General features: G+C 35.0%; 1 protein-coding gene across 1 annotated transcript in view; it reads right to left on the bottom strand.

The window, feature by feature from the left end:
• Positions 1 to 18,806, bottom strand: part of MYCBP2 (MYC binding protein 2) — a 209,398-nt gene that overhangs the window by 55,959 nt on the left and 134,633 nt on the right. Inside the window, exons 48-54 of the mRNA XM_064447372.1 lie at positions 18,317 to 18,372; positions 17,780 to 17,895; positions 15,850 to 15,947; positions 11,715 to 11,831; positions 10,800 to 10,940; positions 2,266 to 2,490; positions 1,226 to 1,358 (exon numbers count right to left, since the gene is read on the bottom strand). Of these exons, the coding sequence (XP_064303442.1) occupies positions 1,226 to 1,358; positions 2,266 to 2,490; positions 10,800 to 10,940; positions 11,715 to 11,831; positions 15,850 to 15,947; positions 17,780 to 17,895; positions 18,317 to 18,372 (886 nt within the window). The remainder of the gene's footprint in view (positions 1 to 1,225; positions 1,359 to 2,265; positions 2,491 to 10,799; positions 10,941 to 11,714; positions 11,832 to 15,849; positions 15,948 to 17,779; positions 17,896 to 18,316; positions 18,373 to 18,806) is intronic.

Below are 18,806 nucleotides of genomic sequence, written 5' to 3'. Positions count from 1 at the left end.
GAAATGAGTTCAGTGGAGGCCACCAAGACAGTCAGGGCAGCAGAACATACAACATCTGAAGGCTGAGAGATCCAAGTTTGTTCAGCCTTTAAATGAGGAAGCTAAGGCGAGATCTTATTGCTCCCTTCGACTACCTCACTGAAGGGTTCACAGAAGATGAAAAGCCAGACTCATTTCAGAGGTTCACAGTGATACGACAAAAGACAATAAACTGAAGTTGCAGCATGAGAAGCTGTGATTCAGTATTAGGAAAATTTTTCACTATGAAGGTGAGTCAAATACGGGAACAGGTTGTCCAGAGAGGCTGGAGATTGTCTAGTCAAGTTCTAACTATGGCCTGAGCAACCTGATCTAGCTGAACCTGCACTGACAGGGAGGCTGGAGAGGTGATCTCCTCTGGAAGTATAAATACCGACAGATTTCTCCCTGTCTCAATTTTTAAGGGAATATAAGTAACCCATAATTTTGCACAGGAGAACTCATCCAGATGGGCTGGGACTATCTGTTAAGGAAATAACAGTTTCAGAATACCTCAAGGTATTCATTCAAAGCATTCAGGGTGAAAGAAAGGTATTTTAGATCAGTAGCGATAGCCTGTTTGGAGGAAGATCAGCAAGAAGGCTGATCAGAGGACGGGGTTAAAAAAAGGCAATAAAAAACTTTGTGTACTAACATTCTATTTGTGTTTTCTTTTACTATTTCTGGGTCTTACCCAATCTGAATATGAATTATCAGGACAGAAATTCTGCATTTGAAGCGAATGCAATCATCCTTTGCTAACTAGAATAACTATTTTGATGTTAATTTTAAATAGTATTAAAAACCATGCTAACAGGTTTTTAACAGGATACCGTGTGACAGAATTAACTTAACAAAATCAAAAGGAACGTAAATAATTCATTCTGCTCTGTTTTTCACAGAGACACAAAATAAACCAAAGAAAGCTAGCAAAAATGTACAATCACTTATTTAAAAATGATGCCCATAGCTACAAAGAGGATGGTAAAAATTATGATCCATAACTGGTGCAGAAGAAAACTCGGGGAAATATTTAACTATTCTTTTAAAACATTCAAAGAATGTTTATAAACAACGTTGAAGTCCAACTAAGTAACTCAGAAGAAAAAAGTGTCAATTAATGTTATACCTGTTTAAAACTCAGCTCTTTAGTCTTCCTGTTTAGACTGCTTAAGTTAATTTATAAAAACAAAAGAAAACAACTTGCCATCTTCGTGTCGGAGGTACTGGTTTCCACCTCTGTCTCTAGCTAATGACCATGCCTCGCCTTCATCACTTTCACAGAATTCTACCATGCTGTTCTTATCCATTTGCACCCACGTACCTTCTGAATTAGTCACCTGATGCACACAGATATAAAAAGCACAATTTATTGACTTTTGAGATAATTCAGTATCATGGTTCAGCAACTTATTACAGTATCTGAAAAACACACTCATTCCGATCTTTATATTAGAAAGCAAATGTTAAAAAAAAAAGTTTCTTAAATTAAGGCCACAGGCTGAGGCAGATTGAAGGACCAAAACTATTTACGGCACATTTATAGTTAAGAGCGTTTCCAAACATCTTAGACCTGTTTCTATTCAGAAGCAAAACACCAACACCACAACTTTAGAACATCCAAACAAGCCTAAATAAAAACTTGAAGGAGATATTCACCAAACTGTGTCCTTTTATTGGTGGCTGCAGCAACAGTAAAATTATAATACCAAGTTATATATGAAAAGTTTGTATGAGTGCTAATTTTGTTCCTGACATTATATTTAGGAAATAGCATGACACACTTCATCCAAGCCCTTCTTAACCATAAAACATCACAGCTGGACAACTGGGAACAGTAACAAGAGTTTAGCAACTGAACAAATGAATACAATCAATACAGAGAAATAGAATAATTTGTTAATTGGTTAGGTCCTAGGAAAACATTTTTTTCACTGAAACAAAAATTCAAAGAATATGACAAAAAAGTAGAAGAAGAAACATCATTTTGTAAGGAATACTGTAACAGAAATATAAAAGCAAGTGTAGGTAACTGCAGTACAATTTTAACATGATTCCAATCACACATTTAAAAGGCAAAAGACATAATTGCATTAGTGTTTATAATATAAACCAAGTTCAAAGGTTAGTATTTATCATGAGGGTTGGAAAAGCAAACCTGTACAGGGGCAGATTCTTTTGTTGCGTTTACTACTGTTATATACTGGTATCTATGAAGACATGAACTGAAGCTACAAGGATCCATACCTCGCCCACTGCCTTGACTTTGTTTCCCAGAACTAACATTCCAATTGGGATACCTCTAAGGTTAGGGCAGCTTCTGATGTTGTGACCTGATGGGCCAGTCTTCACTACCTTGTACACTCCAGGTCCACCTCGAAGGAATGGCATATCTTGTTCTTGCATCACTGCTTCCTGTGGGCAGTGTGAATTTAGGTCTTTGAAAAAATCATCAGTATTAGACCTAGATTCCTGAGAAATTAAAAAAAGGCAAAACAAAAACAGAACAGAATAAAACCTATTAATAATACCTTTGAACTCTTTAGGTAAGAAATACTTATTTCAAGACTACAACAGCTAAATTTCAAAGCTAAAAGAGATACTAGCTACATTGCTAATTTTAGCGTGCAATGATAATGTGCAATTTACTAGTAGCTAGTTGTTTAATTGAAAAGTCACCATATTACTCTTGAAATAAAAGTGGTATAAATGTAGTCATTTATGTAAAAGGAATATCTACCATTGGAGACAAATTATTTACTCTAACCGCTTTCACTAAACCTTGTTTCACACTGCCATTTATCAGGATACACACTTATTCTTCCTGCTGTATTTGTGAAATTTTGTGAGACAGTCTGGGGCTATCTAAAGGGAATTTGAATATTATCTCTTTCAAAATGAGATGCCTATTTTTTGATTTCACATTTAGAGTATGTTGTTAATTAGAAAAATTATGACAAAGAGTAACAGCAACATCACAGATTATTAAACGCACATATAATATTAGTGTATATTTACTATTTTCACTAGGACAATAAAAATGACCTGCAAATTTATTTCAACTAGTACCAATTACAGATGAACTATATACCCAAATCTGAAATGAGAGAACACTTTTTGAGTTTCCTACCAAGAAAAATTGTTAGTTACTAAAAAAAGATAAATATTAGCACAGACTTTTCAGCCAGCTGTAGCTTAATATAAGACTATTGTAAAGAAATATAGGAGGGACTGAGTAAGGTAACGCACATTTACATCAGAAGAAAGCAAGTGAAAAAGCAGGAGCAAACTCTATTATGCTGATAATGCAAGTCACAGGTGCTTTTAAAAGAACACCTGAAAATTAAGAACTACGTAATGCCCTACAGGACGATGCCAGTGGTTCACCTAGCCCAGTATGTTGCCTTCAGCAATGGCAACGGGAGATGCTGTTTAGAAGTAGCGTACAAGTCTCTATTAGTGGTCTGTGACTTCTATACCAACAGCATTTAAAATCTTTTTATTATGGCTGTAAGAGGGTATACCCTATTTTCTTTAGTGTTTATTTATGAATCTGACTGCTACAAATTTGTTTAAGTTCTTCTGAATGTGCTGATACTTTCTGCTTCCACAATCTCCTGTAACAGAACCTCCCAGGAGTTCACTTCCTGCTATGTAAAATAATACTTTCTTTTACCCATTTTTAAATCAAGCTTCTGTTTACATCATTTCCTTTTTAATTAATGCAATTGCCTCTTATCTCTTTATCACAGTTTCAGCATTTTGGTATTAAAGTCTGTGCACTATGTCCAGAGTAATACAGCAGTCTTTCCAAGAAGCCTTTATAGAGAAATTAATCTGTTCTGTAAATACGTAACTTACGTTAATGCAAGCTGAGGTAAACTGATTCAAAGGGAAAAAAAAACCTATCGTGTTTTAAAGACAGTTTAAACATTATCTAGATCTTGATATAACAATAAAGAAGTAAAAGATTCAGTGGAAAAACAAGATTTTAAATCTCTAAACGAATATGTACACCACGGTGTCATCTTCATTACGAAGTTCATATAAAAAAATAAATCTCAAAATTACTACAGGGCTGCAATGAGATTTAGACATGCACTTCTGTAGATAGTTTAAGCTGCTTAACTATACATAACATAACTTGTTCCTATAACTGTAATTTTAAAGTTTAAGAACGGGCTGAGTATTTATTAAATATCTGTGGCTTTACTAACATCATCTTATTAGATGCTGCAACTTAATGCGTACCCTCCATTAACAGAAAAAGCTTTACTAGTACAGTCTACATCAAAAAAAGAATGAAAGCCTTTATTATATTACTAGGCCATCTCTCTGAATTTCTAATTTGGTTAATTAAAAAAGAGTGTGAATTATGAATTTATGAAAATTCAATAATATGCCCTGGTATTTTTTTCTTTCTCATCCTAAGCGAAGAGACAGCATTCTATGCAAATCTGCTATTTCCTGTAAAAATAATTCAAAATAAAAAAAACTTCAAAGAATATTTAGTGAAAAGTTGAGTCATAAGGTACAATCTGAAAACACAAGATACAGTGTGACTGTTCCTGTCATTTAACTCACCTTAAGGGGTAAAACTTTGGAAGTCCATGAAAAAAAGTCCAAATCCCTTACTCCTTGGCTAGCATTAAAGACATTCTGAGCAACAAAGTTTAAAAAAAAAAAAAAAAAGACATATGAACAAAGAAATGGGAACAAAGAAACATTGGAGGAAGAAGCTCGAGGCACTATAATGCAAACTTTCTCCACAAGTAAATTTACTGGTAGAATGTTTTGCAAAAGGGGAAAGTTTTGTTTTCCTAATCAAGTCACCTAAGTCCACTGCTCACCATGGCAAATCATCCATTAAACAAAAACAGTTTAGTATGTCAAAAGCTCAAAATGGATGTAGTGTGTCATGCCATTTACTGAAACTAAGAGCCAGACATTTCTTATAAAGCTTAAGACTTTGTGCACAGAAAAAACCCACATTTCTGTTACAATGAAACAGTAGCTGGTCCCACCACAAACCACAGTTTTATAGCAAGGCAGTCTGCTGGGCTGAAAGATAATTTCAATTATTGCAGGACAACTGCACACGGACGTTTAGTCACCAAGTCAGAACTGAAAAGATGCAGAAGGGCTAAGCTCACTATTGTTAAAGCAATTCACTTGCACAGAATGATTTCATCAGTTTGCACATCAAAATTGCACTCTTTACCAGAGCCAAAACTTTCAGAGTGCTGTAAGGAGAACGATCACTAAGATTTCATTAGCTTCATAAAGTATACAATGCATTTTCTTAGTTTATTATGAATGATCATAAACCAAATGGAGCTGTCAGAGACAGTTCGCTAATTTTATAACCAACTGCCCATACTATAGAAAGGAACACTGATGTTCTGTATATTTTTTTCCTCTCACAGAACAGCTAGAAAAGCATTTTTTAACCACTGGAAAACATGAAAAAGCAGCCATCTTTTCTCCATAAACTGGTTTCTACTAATTTCAAAGAAATTTTTACTGTTCCTGTCAAATGAAAGAATTAATAGTACATATACAGTAGTGTTAATGACAGAATGAATCCCTTTGGCAAAGCCACCATTTTACATATATGATCACAGGTATCAAAATTGTATTTCCTATCCCCATCTTGATAGGGGAACCAAGTGAAATCCCTGGATAGCAGTCACATTAAAATTTAACAGTAGTTTTAAAAAAGGCAATGAATCCCTTTAGAGCTGAAACAAGTACAAAACACTCCCGGCATGCCTCCTCTGCATTCCTTGAATAAACATTAACATGTTAAAAGTAAGTAAATACTGACTTTAACTCATGACGGAAGCAAATCATCTGGCTGAATGCTGTTTGCAAAACTCCTACTTACATCAAGTTTCAGTAATGCAAATGATTCGCAATTTTGGCAAAAAACAGGGAAACTGTCAAACACCAGCATTTCTTTAGAATTTAGTACCTCTACCCAAAATTGCAATTGCACTAGAGAGATGTTTTGGGGCACTGGGCACTGGCATTTGGTGGGGAGGGTGTTAGACAGAACGATTGACAGAGTAAGGGCTTAGCAATTTGACACAAAACCATGACAACAATAAAAAGCCTATTTTGCCTAATGAGAGTGTACTTCATAGGCATCCAACTGGTGTAATGGACTAATTGTATTACTTTGCAACATATCCCTTATTTTGTTACAGACTTCTACTGTACAGAAAAACCTATCTATATCCATACCTAAAATATATAAATATTGTTTCAAATATTTACTTTTGTATGTTACAAAGCTATACATGTGAAACAAAACGAAACCAACAGGAGTAAAGTGGGACCATGCTGGCTCAGCACCACCAAGAAGATCAAACTAGAAGGTCTCCTTTGCTCTTTGAAGTTTAGATGTTCCTGGTTATTAGCACACTGTACACCAGTTTAGATTAACACATCAGGCATGCATTTGAGAATTAAGTTTTTATGCTGTTTTCATTAAGTTTTCACTACTACATACAAGCTTTATATTTAGTCCTTATGCTATCATCCATAGATTTAGTTCATTTTTTTCCTTTCAAGCTTTCCCTTCCAAAAACTAAAAATAATTTCAGGAATTCTTCCAGAAAAGAAATTAATAGCTTTTTTTCCAATAAAGTTTAAGTTTCAGAAATAAAAAAAAAATTAAATTACCTCATTTCACCACCAAAATTACCAGACCATTAAGAAGCATTTAAAATCTCAGTTAATACTTTTTCCTCAAAGCTAAGGCTTATCTTAAATAACTGTCTTGACATTTTACCCAACACAGTCTTACTCTGAAATTGTTTTCCATCATGCCTAAAATGATGGTAGAAATCTCTTTTGAATATCCTTCAATATTTCCACATAACATTCAGCTTTCTGAGGTTCTGTGATCAAACACTGTCTTAGTCTATGTACTAATTCTGGTTCTTTCTTCCACTGCAACATTGATTTGAAAAACTTGCAGTTTCTTCATCCTGCTTGCCTGTGGTGGCTGGGGAATGTAACAATATAACTGGGCAGCAGGGTACACAGGGTACAGTATTCCTTATAATAGAGTTTGACATTTAAAATGAAGCAACAGGAACATATACTCTAGATATGATTTTTGAAAAGTCAAGTTCCTAAGCTTAATCAAGATAAAATTCTTTTTCTTCCTAGTGTGTACTGTTTTACGCTGTATTCCCCTACAATGTACCTTTCTACTAAGTACTGTGTGCAAGCGTGAATACAGAACTGTCCGTGTAAGGAACTTAGGAAGTATTTTTTCAGAAACAGTTAACTGAATGTCACAAGACACAAGGAAAAGTAAATACCAGCGAAGGAAGCAGCTTATCCAAAATGGCAATCTTATTCTTTTCCAAAATCACAATTAAATTCATAGTCTTATAATCATATTGCCTACAATGGACTGGATGCTCAATTTCAGATCAAAGGCTACACAGTGCTCTGCTCCTCATGAAAGGATTCGACTACACAGCTTTTTTTAAGGTAAATGACTGCAGCTCAAACAAATAGTTCCATTACAGTTGACAAACTTATTTCCTATGATCATTTCCCTTTCAATATAATAGCTTTGATCAAAATATACAGAAACAGAGTATCTACATCTAAGACACTCAATATTTGCTTTATTATAAAATACATTTTTAACGTCTACAAAGAAACGTAATATGTAAATACAATACATATTGTTAGAAGGACAAGAGCTGAAAAATTCTACTTTTTTTCCTTTGTTTACTGTTCTATTAATAAATTGATGAAATGGAAGAATTCAAGCTTTCTTTAAAAAATATATACCTTAAATATATTTTACTAAATTTACTTAAGGGATGATTAGAAAAAGCCTGTAAGTTTGAGGGTGATGAAGTAATGTAATCAGAGTTGCCAAGTCTGCACACTCATGAGCTGAATAAATGAGTCTAATAAAAGTAATGTGAGATTTATTTGGACAAGGAATACAATGACTAATTCAGCCACTTGATGTTTCATTTGTGTTTTCAGTCACATTAGAGATTTTTTCCAGGCTGTTCCCTTCTTCTGAAGCTAATACTAGTAGAACAGCTTTGATTTCCAAAAATCTTATATTACCAGATTATTTTTTTTTACTACATTCCACTCATTGTGCCATGCAGCTACCCAAATCAACAGAAAAACATGAGCAGATATGGATTATTTCACAATTTCATCTACAGAAACTTTAGCATTTATTGCTTGACTGAACATCTTTTGCCACATGAGTCATTCACCCCTAGTAGACTGCATGATTGAATTTGACAACTTTATAAAAATACAGTTCTTTTCTCGGACAGCTTAGAGAAAGTCAGACATATGTTTGGAATATTCTCAGCTCAGTAATCACCTTAAAAGAGATTTTATTTTAAAAGTTTCTACGAAGAAAGCAGCATCACTTTGTGTGATCAAGATTTGGCAGGAAAGAGAGTTTTAAGCTGAGTTACAAAGATCAGGAGTTTACACAAGAGTTTATTCAATTTCATCAAGTTATATGGTGCATAATGCTATAAATAGCATGCATTAAGACTAATGCATTCAAAAGTAAGCCATTGAACCCTGACTTTTGTTTTGTGGCCTTTAAGAAAGAAAGAAAAGGTTACAGAACATTTTTTCCTTTTTCCTCTTATTATGAATCAAACCAACAAATTTTAATTTAATATGGTCATAATGAAATTAAATAGCTTCAGGACATGCTAAGTCCTCTCAAAAATTCGAAAATATGAGAGATGCAAAGAAACCTTCCATCTGAAACTAGCTCAAAATGCATCTCTTATACATAGCTACGTTGTTACAATAGTTGCTTTTATAACATTTCTGCTGTGTTGGCCACTGGCTGCTTACTGATCAGAGGCTAAGAGGGCATGCAACTTTTACCTTGTGCCATTAAGGACGTAATGTAACTGGTTAGTTAAAAGAAATTTAGTAACATCTCCCAACTCCTAATAGTCCAAATGGTATCAAAACTAATTCACGGCACTGTTTAAGAAAAGAAGATCGATAACATTTCATCTGAACTTTACAGTAGCATTTAAAGTGAAATGTATGATAATTACATGCTGTTTTTCCCATTTCCTTGTACGTGACCTACTTATTCAAAAGAAATTTGAATTGTCAAGATAATATTATCAAGATTGAATACTCAAGTTTATTTATTTATGACAGCCTTTTCCTTTCAAGCTTTTCTCAGAGAGCACAGGGTATGTCCTTCTCTAGAAGTAAGCTATTTGAAACGTACCAACCAGTAAGTTCTTGCTAACCATGCACATGACTACTGAGCTCAAAACTTTTCCCGCCACCAAGCAAAAAAGTATTAGTAATAGGCAAAATAAAATAAAATCTAACAAAATATAATACCCATCCAGGCGTACAATACTGCTGCATACAAACATTGCTTTGTCAAAGTACACTGTAGCTATTTTCTAATGAGTATCTATATCCAAGGCCAAAAATACAAGGAAGATTTTAAGCAAAGCTTATATTTTTTAAAATGTTTTCATATATTCCTCAACAAACTAGATAAATATGCCTGTCATCATAGTATTCAAGTGACTGATGACTGAGTACAGAAATAATTTGCTTCCCAAATGCAGTATTAAAGTACTTCCCAAAACTGGGATTTAATTGAAAGAAATCTCCAAGTAGAACTGTATCAACAAATAATTTACAGACAAGAAGGTGAATAGGAAGAATATCTAATCACATCACATAACAGTGTTTGTCAGGACATGGGCTGCAGCCACCGGGGATTTATGCATTGCCAGATTTGCTACTAGCAAACAGCCCGGTTTCACTTGAACTGGGAATATCTCAGCTCTTCTATGATCAGAAAACATGAACAGGCAACATTACTGGCTGCAAGTGATTAATCTGGCCAAGCATTTGTTAACTGTCTTCAACTGCAGCAGCAGCTCACTCATGTAAGAGGACAAATCAAATCTAAATAGCTGTATTAGCCATTAGATCTTGTCCTCACATTCTGCCCTGAAAAAAACAAGGTACTGCGCACTCTGGGGAATGCACAAGACCAGATGAAAGGCCTGCGCTTTCAGAAACTTTTTGAGAAACACTGGTTTAGCTAAAATACTTTTTTTCTCCCTCTGTTTTCTTAATTTTTTAAAGCTGTATCTTGTTTACAGAAGAGTTGTAACCTTTGAATTGTAGTGATGGCGACCACCATTAAAGTTATCCAGGTTAATCATGCTTACTCTTACTATAAATCTGATTTTTTACTCAGTCTTGATGCTCTGGGATTCTTTGATTAGCTAATAAATTCATAACTCAAGGATGCAGGTGTAAAACTCAAAAATACACACAAAAACCAACAGAGCCTAAAGAATTTTTCCATTTTTTTTTAAAAAGCCTCAATTACGTTGATTCACTGCAGGCTGCAAGCCTCTTCTGAAATCACAGCATCAGTAGGCCACTTTACAGACAATGACACCTTGCATCAGAAACACCTGCTGCAGACCACAATCTAATAAGATTATACTTTTGTACACTGTTACAGAGGTCCTTGCACTTTTGTTTCTCTTCTAGGAGATGAGGTTTCAACATAAAAAGCCTCGTAACCTTTCTACACTCCACCCTCATTACACAATAGCCCTCAAAAATGCAAACACATATAAGGTACTATTCGGCAATTAAAATATTGTTTACCTCAGGACTTATTTGCAGCCTTAATTAAAGAAAGTCTTGTAATGAGGATAGAGTGTACTTTGGGGTATTTTTCAAAGGCACCTTTTACTTACGTCAACAGGTACCAGAAGGCTCTTGCCAAGATGTTGGTTAAAAGAGAGACACCAGGCTTCAGTGTAACCATTCATGTTAGGAACATACTTCTTTATTGTCTCATCATTCAGCCTCAGCCAAACACCATCATCATTGTGGATCTATGGGAAGCAAGCAACAAAAACGAGCCATGCCCTCCTGTAACTGTTCTGTAGCTAGTAAGGATTAACAGACTTCAGACAAACAGACAATAGCAGCAAGGAAGTAATGATCTTCACTATGCTGACAGAATATAAGAAGGGGTAAAGAGGAATATCAACAATATCAGAATTTCAAAGCAATAGGAAGCATATCTTTTTAGAAGGCAAGGTGCAAAGATAAATTTAAATCAGATCATGCAAAAATAAGAATTGCTTTGAGAGAAAAGAGGAAAGAAAGCCAAGCCTTCATAAGTTTCGTAAGTTCCCCACTTTCCATTTTTTCCCACTGCTGATATAACTTGGTAAATTGCAAAAAATTCCTTGTATATGAAGTTATATTGTAAGAAAAATACATGCATAGTAGTCTAATACACTAGTGATCTTTCAATAGTGTAAGTGAAAGATGTAAGGAAAATGACACCTACATCCAAATTTTTGTGTAGAGTTGAAATAGTAGGTCATGAATAGCTAAATCCTTAGAGATATTATTATAAGATGAACTCTAGGAATTCTTTTTCTTCAGAGTCTCAGAAATTTGTTACACAGGTTTTCAAGTAAGTAAATTAAAAGGAAATGACAGCTTGAAAAGTTAAATTAGTAAATATTTAGATTTTTGCAATTTATACTCTTACATTCTCAAGTTGTGTATGTCAACATGTAAACATAAAAAAGTTATTTGCATGAATTAACTTTACATCTTAGCCCAATTTTCAACAGAAATGTCTTCTTAATTACCTCGTCAATGAAAGTGATGGATCCATTGACTTTCACTATGCCTATTTGCTCACTCTGAAGGGAAGGGTGGCTACGGATACGAAGCCCTGCACTGTCCTTGGCCACAAATTTGCGAACCTAAGAGAAGCAAAGGAAGACAGTAAGGAAGAAAAAATTGGAACAGAGCTCTCAAAGAGTAAAAAGAAATAGGTTTAACAGACTCTGAAATGCTAGTGATGAGACAGCAGTCTTAGAGTTACAGTTTGTTGCTAGTTTCCCATGGCTGCTGTGTGTAACTTCATTTCTTTTACTATAACCAATAAAATAAAAATGTTCAAAAAACCCCTGTAAGTAAAAGTGCATTGGCTCAGTCTTGGAAAGATCTCTGTTATACCACACAATATGCAATACAAGCATGCCCATTCTTTTAACTGTGTTGTGTCTCCTTCCTGCTCTTTATTCATTCTTGCATTTTCAAGGGGTTTGCCTTTTCAAATTTAGTATTTCCAGCAACCGATCCACCTGGGATTGCCAGTTCCCATTTGTGCTACCGTAACATTCTGTTTAGTCAGCTTTTTGCCCAAAATTTGGATATTTTCCTTAGCTAAAGAGTTTAAATAGCCATTTAAAAATAGAAAAAGAACAGAGCTTTCTAGTTCTTTAGTTATCAAATAGCTATTTCAATATTTTCTGACTTTTTCAAAAGAAGGTTGGATCAATCTGATCTAACTCCTTGTTACTAGTTTGATTTACTACAGCCCCCCAAATCTCCCAGTTGTTATTCACTATCATTTTTTCACCATTCAAACACACTATCAAGCACCTGTCCCATAGAGAACAAACATAAGCCATCCTTTTGGTGACTGGTTTTAAGAAGTGCATATATTCTACACATGTGGTATAAAACCTTTTTCCTCGAAGGCTGTTTTCAAACTCCACATGTCAAACTGAAAAAATTATCAACTGAAGTATGAACTCAATCTTTAACTTAACATGAAGTTAAAATGACCTGAGGGCTGAAGCACCTCTCCTACAAGCCTACGAGGACAGGCTGAGAGAGTTGGGGTTGTTCAGCCTGGAGAAGAGAAGGCTGCTGGGAGACCTTATTGCGGCCTTTCAGTACTTAAAGGGGAACTATAAGAAGGATGGGGACAACATCTTTAGCAAGGCCTATTCTGACAGGACAAGGGTAACAGGTTTAAACTAAAGGTGGGTAGGTGTAGACCGGATGCAAGATAAAATTTTTTACAATGAGGGTGGTGAAACACTGGCACAGGTTGCCCAGAGTGGTTGTGGAGGCCCCATCACTAGAAATATTCAAGGCCAGGTTGGACGGGTCTCTGAGTAACCTGACCTAGCTGAAGATGTCCCTGCTCACTGCAGGGGGGTTGGACTAGATGACCTCTAAAGGTCCCTTCCAACCCAAATGATTCTATGATAAAGCACAGAATGATATGGAAAGAATAAACTCAGGAAAAGGTAATGAAAGGTAATAGTTAAGTGTATGAATTATTTTTTTTCCCCTAAAGAAATAATTTATTTTAAGAAATGGTATTTACTTTAGGACTAATTAAAAAAAAAACAACTAAAAAAACCCCAACCAAAACCCCTCCAAAAACCACCACCAAACCACAAACCAAAACAAACAAAAAAAGCCTAAACATAAGCATGTAAAGAATTTCAAATGTAACTTACTCCAAAATGTGCAAGGTTTTGCTTAATAACAATCCTGTTACTCCAAGGATTTAGATTTCTCTCAACACGCAAAACTAAGACTTCCAAGGTTCTTGTAAAAATAAAAGGCTGAATCTCTGCTGACAGCATTCTCAACATAGACAAGCCTATAAACAAAGCCTTGCAAATTAGGGGGCCCTGCATTATTACCCCGAAATGTTACTTCAGAAAAATAATTTGACGGGTTGGCTAGAACTTGGATTAAAAATCTGGATTTAGAGGAAGAACTCACACTCAAGATTTGGATATGCATAGGGCTGGAAAGAACATTTTTCCCCTTTGCAGCAGCTAACTAGTTAACAGAAAACCTCAAGCTGTAACAACAAAAAAGATGAAAAGTTCTCATGTTCATTTCTGACCATCGTGAAAAACTTAATTGTCTGAGTCTTTCCAATACAGCACCTCTTTGCTTGGAATGTTTCTCTATGGCACAAGAGTTCAGTAACTATCCTGTAATACCCCCATAGTCAGTTCTTCCATGGAGCATACACAAACTGAACTCCGACTAAAAGAAGTGACCGATGCAGAAAGGCATAGTAATTAACATGTACCTCTCTCTTACAGTACACTGCAGTTTTCAAGAGCTTTGCTGCTGTGCCTTATTTCGTGAATGTGAAGAGAGGAACACCTGGCAGCACAGAAAGGTGTGTTGCATAGGATAAAGCAACCTTAACAAGGGGGTTTACCTTCTATGAAAGGGATGCAGAAAACCACCCCATGCCCAGAGCTTTTGGGTTTGGTAGGGTTGTTTTTTTTTTTTTGCAATTGATGCTGGCTGCTTGTTCAGTCATGTGAGGACAGTAGAAACATACAAAACACACTAATGGCCAACCATTCTGGTATCAGACTTGCCCCTTCCAATTTAGCTTAATTAGGACTGCTTTCTTCTAGTTGGTTCCAACTACCCTGAATTACATTACATGGCTTGAAAGAAATTGAAGAAACATACTGAGTTTCCCTCAATAAGACGGGGAGTGAAATTTCCTGCAAATTAATCTAAGTTTCACAGCCAGTGAGGAGGCAGCAGTTGTTATGGGTCATACACTACAGGCTGAACACAGATCACTAAAATAATCTCCCTTACCAACTTGGATTAACAGTAAAACCAGATTTTCATCTAACTTCAAATAACAGAGAATGAAGATATCAATCCAAAATCATAATATAGCATCCATCTTCAACCTGCAATTCAAGGAAGGTTTGACTACAAAATCACAACGTTGTTCTGCCTCAGTGAAAACACTTAGGTGTTTCTAGTTGAGAACAGATCACGACTGAGAATGGTGAGTTAGTGAGTGTCCTTTGGTTATGACTATCTGGCATTGTGGGCTGACAAAGAATTGCTCAACTAAGCCTTTTTTCTCAGTGAAACATGATTTACTATATTAGACTGTATCTGACTGATACAAGTCTAACCTGAATTCTTGGCTTCAGAATTATGAAGCACAGTGCAATAATCACCTTCGTGTATTATTTATAATACTACTGTTCATACACAAAGAATTCTAACCTGATTTGTTATGTGATTTATTGCAACACAGAAGAAAAACGACTAATAAAAAGGTTTACCATGAAAGGTAAAGTGTATTTTTGCAGCAGGCTCTACAGACACTATATACGGGACAGAAAGATGGTTCCTCTTTCAAAGCAACTACAACTCAGAACAAGATACAAGACAGGGACATGACTAAACGCAGTCAGGGAAGGATAACCTTATGGTATTTCAGATTTCCACATCTTTTAATACAGCTTTATTCCATGAAAAAAAGGTTCAGTGCCTCGTTTAACATCCTGTCCTTTGCATCTAAAAGGAAACGGAAGATGGTTCCCTCATCATTTCCCTTACAGCACTGCCACACCACCTCTCAGCTTTCCCCTGTAACTTTTGTCTATTTATGTCCTTCAGAATGGAATGATAAGGTGAAATGGGGAAGTTAAAAGCTACAGAAAGGATAACTTTTAAAAATAAAATAATGATATTCTAGGAATGGAAGATACCATTAAAGAAACTAATTTTGGATTTTATATTGACTGAAGATAGATCCTTATCACAAAACAAAAAATCTTTGCAAAGCCCTTTGTACAATTAATTTCATAGCATAATATCAAAGAAAAAGAACCAGTAATAGCACAGAACTCAGCCTGTGGCTTTCATTATGGTTGCACAATGTTTGTGTGACAAGCCAAGACTAAGGCATTTTCTGTAGAAATTCTAACAGTTTTATTAGTGGATAGACAGAAAGAAAGCAGAATGAGTATCTTTCATTTTATCCAGTATATTAATTTCATTCCACTCAGCACATAAGGATATTTGCAAGTCACTTTAAGTGTTGCACCACTATAACATGGTAAAGTATGTATTAAACAACTACAAAGTCCCACCCAAATGTAACTATCTGGGGCTTTTTTCAGTTCTCCAAACCTTGTTTGGCTGAGGCTCTGCTTTTGGTTTAATAAGTTGTGTTCCAGGAGGTATCATTCCCTTCGGAGGATCTTTTACTTTCACTTCTAGTCCAGCATCTATAAGCAAACAAAGACTCAGTTTAAAAAAAGGAAGTAAAAATATATTTCTAAAAATATAAAAATATTTTAAAAGTAAAAGCTCCTGGACAGGCAATAACTTATGCATGCTGTACTGCTGCAGATGCTAATCCCAAAATGCAAGAAACAGATAAGAGCTTCTGAATCCAGGTTACACAATCAGAAAAGGTCTATAATGTAAAGAGCAAGCATCTTTTATTACCAATGTTGTTATAAAACCAGAAGGTGCTGGGAAATACCTCAACACAGTAAAATTCTAAGACCATGAAGAAAAATAGATGTAAAGAAAGAGTTCAGGCTTAAGGTGGATATAACCTTGTGTAATAGTCTTACAAGAATTGTTTCAGCAATCACTATTAAAGCCACACTATAAAAATTTAATAGCCGTGGCAGATCTTTTGGGGTTTTTTGTTTAACTTTACATGGTGACCCTTGGAAGAGCAACAACCTGGGAAGAAGCAACCAGACCTAGTGATAAACCTGTTGGTTTCATTAATGTTCTTTTAAACATGTGTGGCAGTAAGGGAAGGAATCTAGAAGTACCAAGAAGGCAAAAGGTTTGAAACATAGAGGAAACTAAGTGCTGCTAGGACTTAAGCGGTTAAAAGTTGAGAGAATTATGGGTCAAGCATGGGTATAGGAAAGCTTGAGAGGAGATAGTAAGAAACTATGATTGAGCCAGAGCAGAAGTAACATTGAAGAGAGGTGGCATAGCTAAGGATACTTACACCTGTTTAATAACTACAGTTAACAACTCTATTCTAGCATTTCTAAAAGTCAAGCCTATGCAACGAATGAATGTATTAGAATCTGTGTAAAAATATAACAGCAGTTGATTTAAACTATGGTGTAAATGTCTCCAGGAATAGCAGACTAAAAAAAAGTACAAATCAAGTACCACTGGAAGCTCCTATAAATGAAAATGTTCTGGTTTGAAAAACAAAGATAACTATTAATAACTTTCTTTTATTAATTTTATCTTCTGTAGGTAACACAAAACTGAGTATCTCATTCCAATCCTATGTACATCATGTGTACGTGTATTTATAAATATAACTTTACAAAAGGTGCTGTACAGTATTGGGAAGTAGGAATTGCTGGTCCTGGTGAACTGGCTTAAAGCCTCCTGTGAGGTTTCAGCCTAACTACAATGCCTCTACCACCATCTTCACCATACCACCAGTAAGATTAACATGGGACAATAAAAGAAACAATTTTAAAGTGGAATCTTTCCATACCATACTATATTATCTTATACTATAGTCCCTAGGACCAGCAAGACAGATAAAATACAGCTAAAAGATTTTCAGCAAAGAAGAAACCCAAAGCATTTAAAATTAGATAAATAATTGAAACTTAGGGTAGAGTTTCAATTAAGACCACACTTCCTCAGTTGTCGACAGAATAAAATAACATTTCTCCTGCATGGTCAGGAAAATTTTTCTCTTTTCCTAGGTTCTTCAGTATTTTTTTCCTTTAACTATACATCTCTGTCACTCTCATCACTGAAACAAGAAATTTTTCTTGCAATGCTGAGAGCAGAGAATAAGAAATTCTGTTAGTCTTGGAGTCCAACCACATTATAAATACATGATTTGCCAAATATATTCTTATTTCAAGGGGGGAATAGCTGTGGACAGTTTTCTTTTGAGAAAGAAGAAGGGATTAGAAAGCTTTTGAACCAAAAGCCAGGTGCTAGATTTTGCTATGAATTTTAATACTAAACCTTATGAGTACTAAGGTGTACATTTAGCAGTATACAAACTGGATATAATATAAATTTCTGCTTAAACATAGTGAAAATTAAGTACCTATTTCAATGCCATCTATAGTAACGTGGATGGTATAGAGACCAACAGCTCCAGGAGTCCAGTTTGCACAGTATGTACCGTCATTATTAACTCTGATCAACATGTTTTCACTGGGTCTGGACATAAACAAAACAATTAAAATCATTAAACAATCACTGTCTTCTTGAAAATAGTTTGTAATGTATTGGAAAGTTTTTCCTTTCAGATCATCTACCATTTTTTCCCCATTCAATGTACTAATCCCATATTATTTAGAAGTTATAAACCTCTGTTACCGCGTTTATTTATAGCAAATGATGAAAGAAACATTCAAAGAGCAGATACTACAAATAAGGAATCAACATTAAATCACCTAAGTGAAAGATTTTAAACAGAATCTCCAAATTTAAGAAAACAAAATAATACACAATTTTTGTAATGTTTCCACCTTTAGACAGGATTATTTGGGCGGTCAAGGCTTGTGACTCTGAGTGTAAGCAGAAGTGACAGGACATATTAAATTTAGTCCCTATTGAAAAGTAATTCTTTAACATTTACCTCTTTGGTGTTGGTGAAGCAAAGCGTAGTTCTTCAAAAGAATAATTTTCATATGCCTATAAGCAGATGGAATTCAACAAACAAAATCAACAGTTACCAATTATACTGAAGTAATGAATAAAAGAAAGCAGAGTGTTTTCTCAAAGAACATACTAATCTAATTTTACACTCACCAGAAGCATCAAGAAAGGAACCAGAAACCAATTCCAAAACACAGAAAGAGAAACACACACGCATACATGAAACAAGTATATTCACTTTCCCTTTAAATTGCCATTATTTAGATAATAAATATACTTATTGCTAACAAAAGCGTTGTTCACAGTCAAATATTCAAATCTCTTCCTATCTCACTTGCATAAAAATCCTTTTAGAATCCTTTTAAAATTATTTTAGTAAGCTAGTTTTCAACTTCCTTGTAGATACATATATCCACATAGTATCTAAGGGATACAGCACCATGATGACTTAAGTCAATCTAAGTCTGTGC

The sequence above is a fragment of the Phalacrocorax carbo genome, chromosome 1, assembly GCF_963921805.1.
Source record: "Phalacrocorax carbo chromosome 1, bPhaCar2.1, whole genome shotgun sequence".
NCBI classification, from domain to species: Eukaryota; Metazoa; Chordata; class Aves; order Suliformes; family Phalacrocoracidae; genus Phalacrocorax; species Phalacrocorax carbo.
The sequence above is the reverse complement of the archived record's forward strand: the minus strand, read 5'-3'. Positions and strand labels throughout refer to the sequence as shown.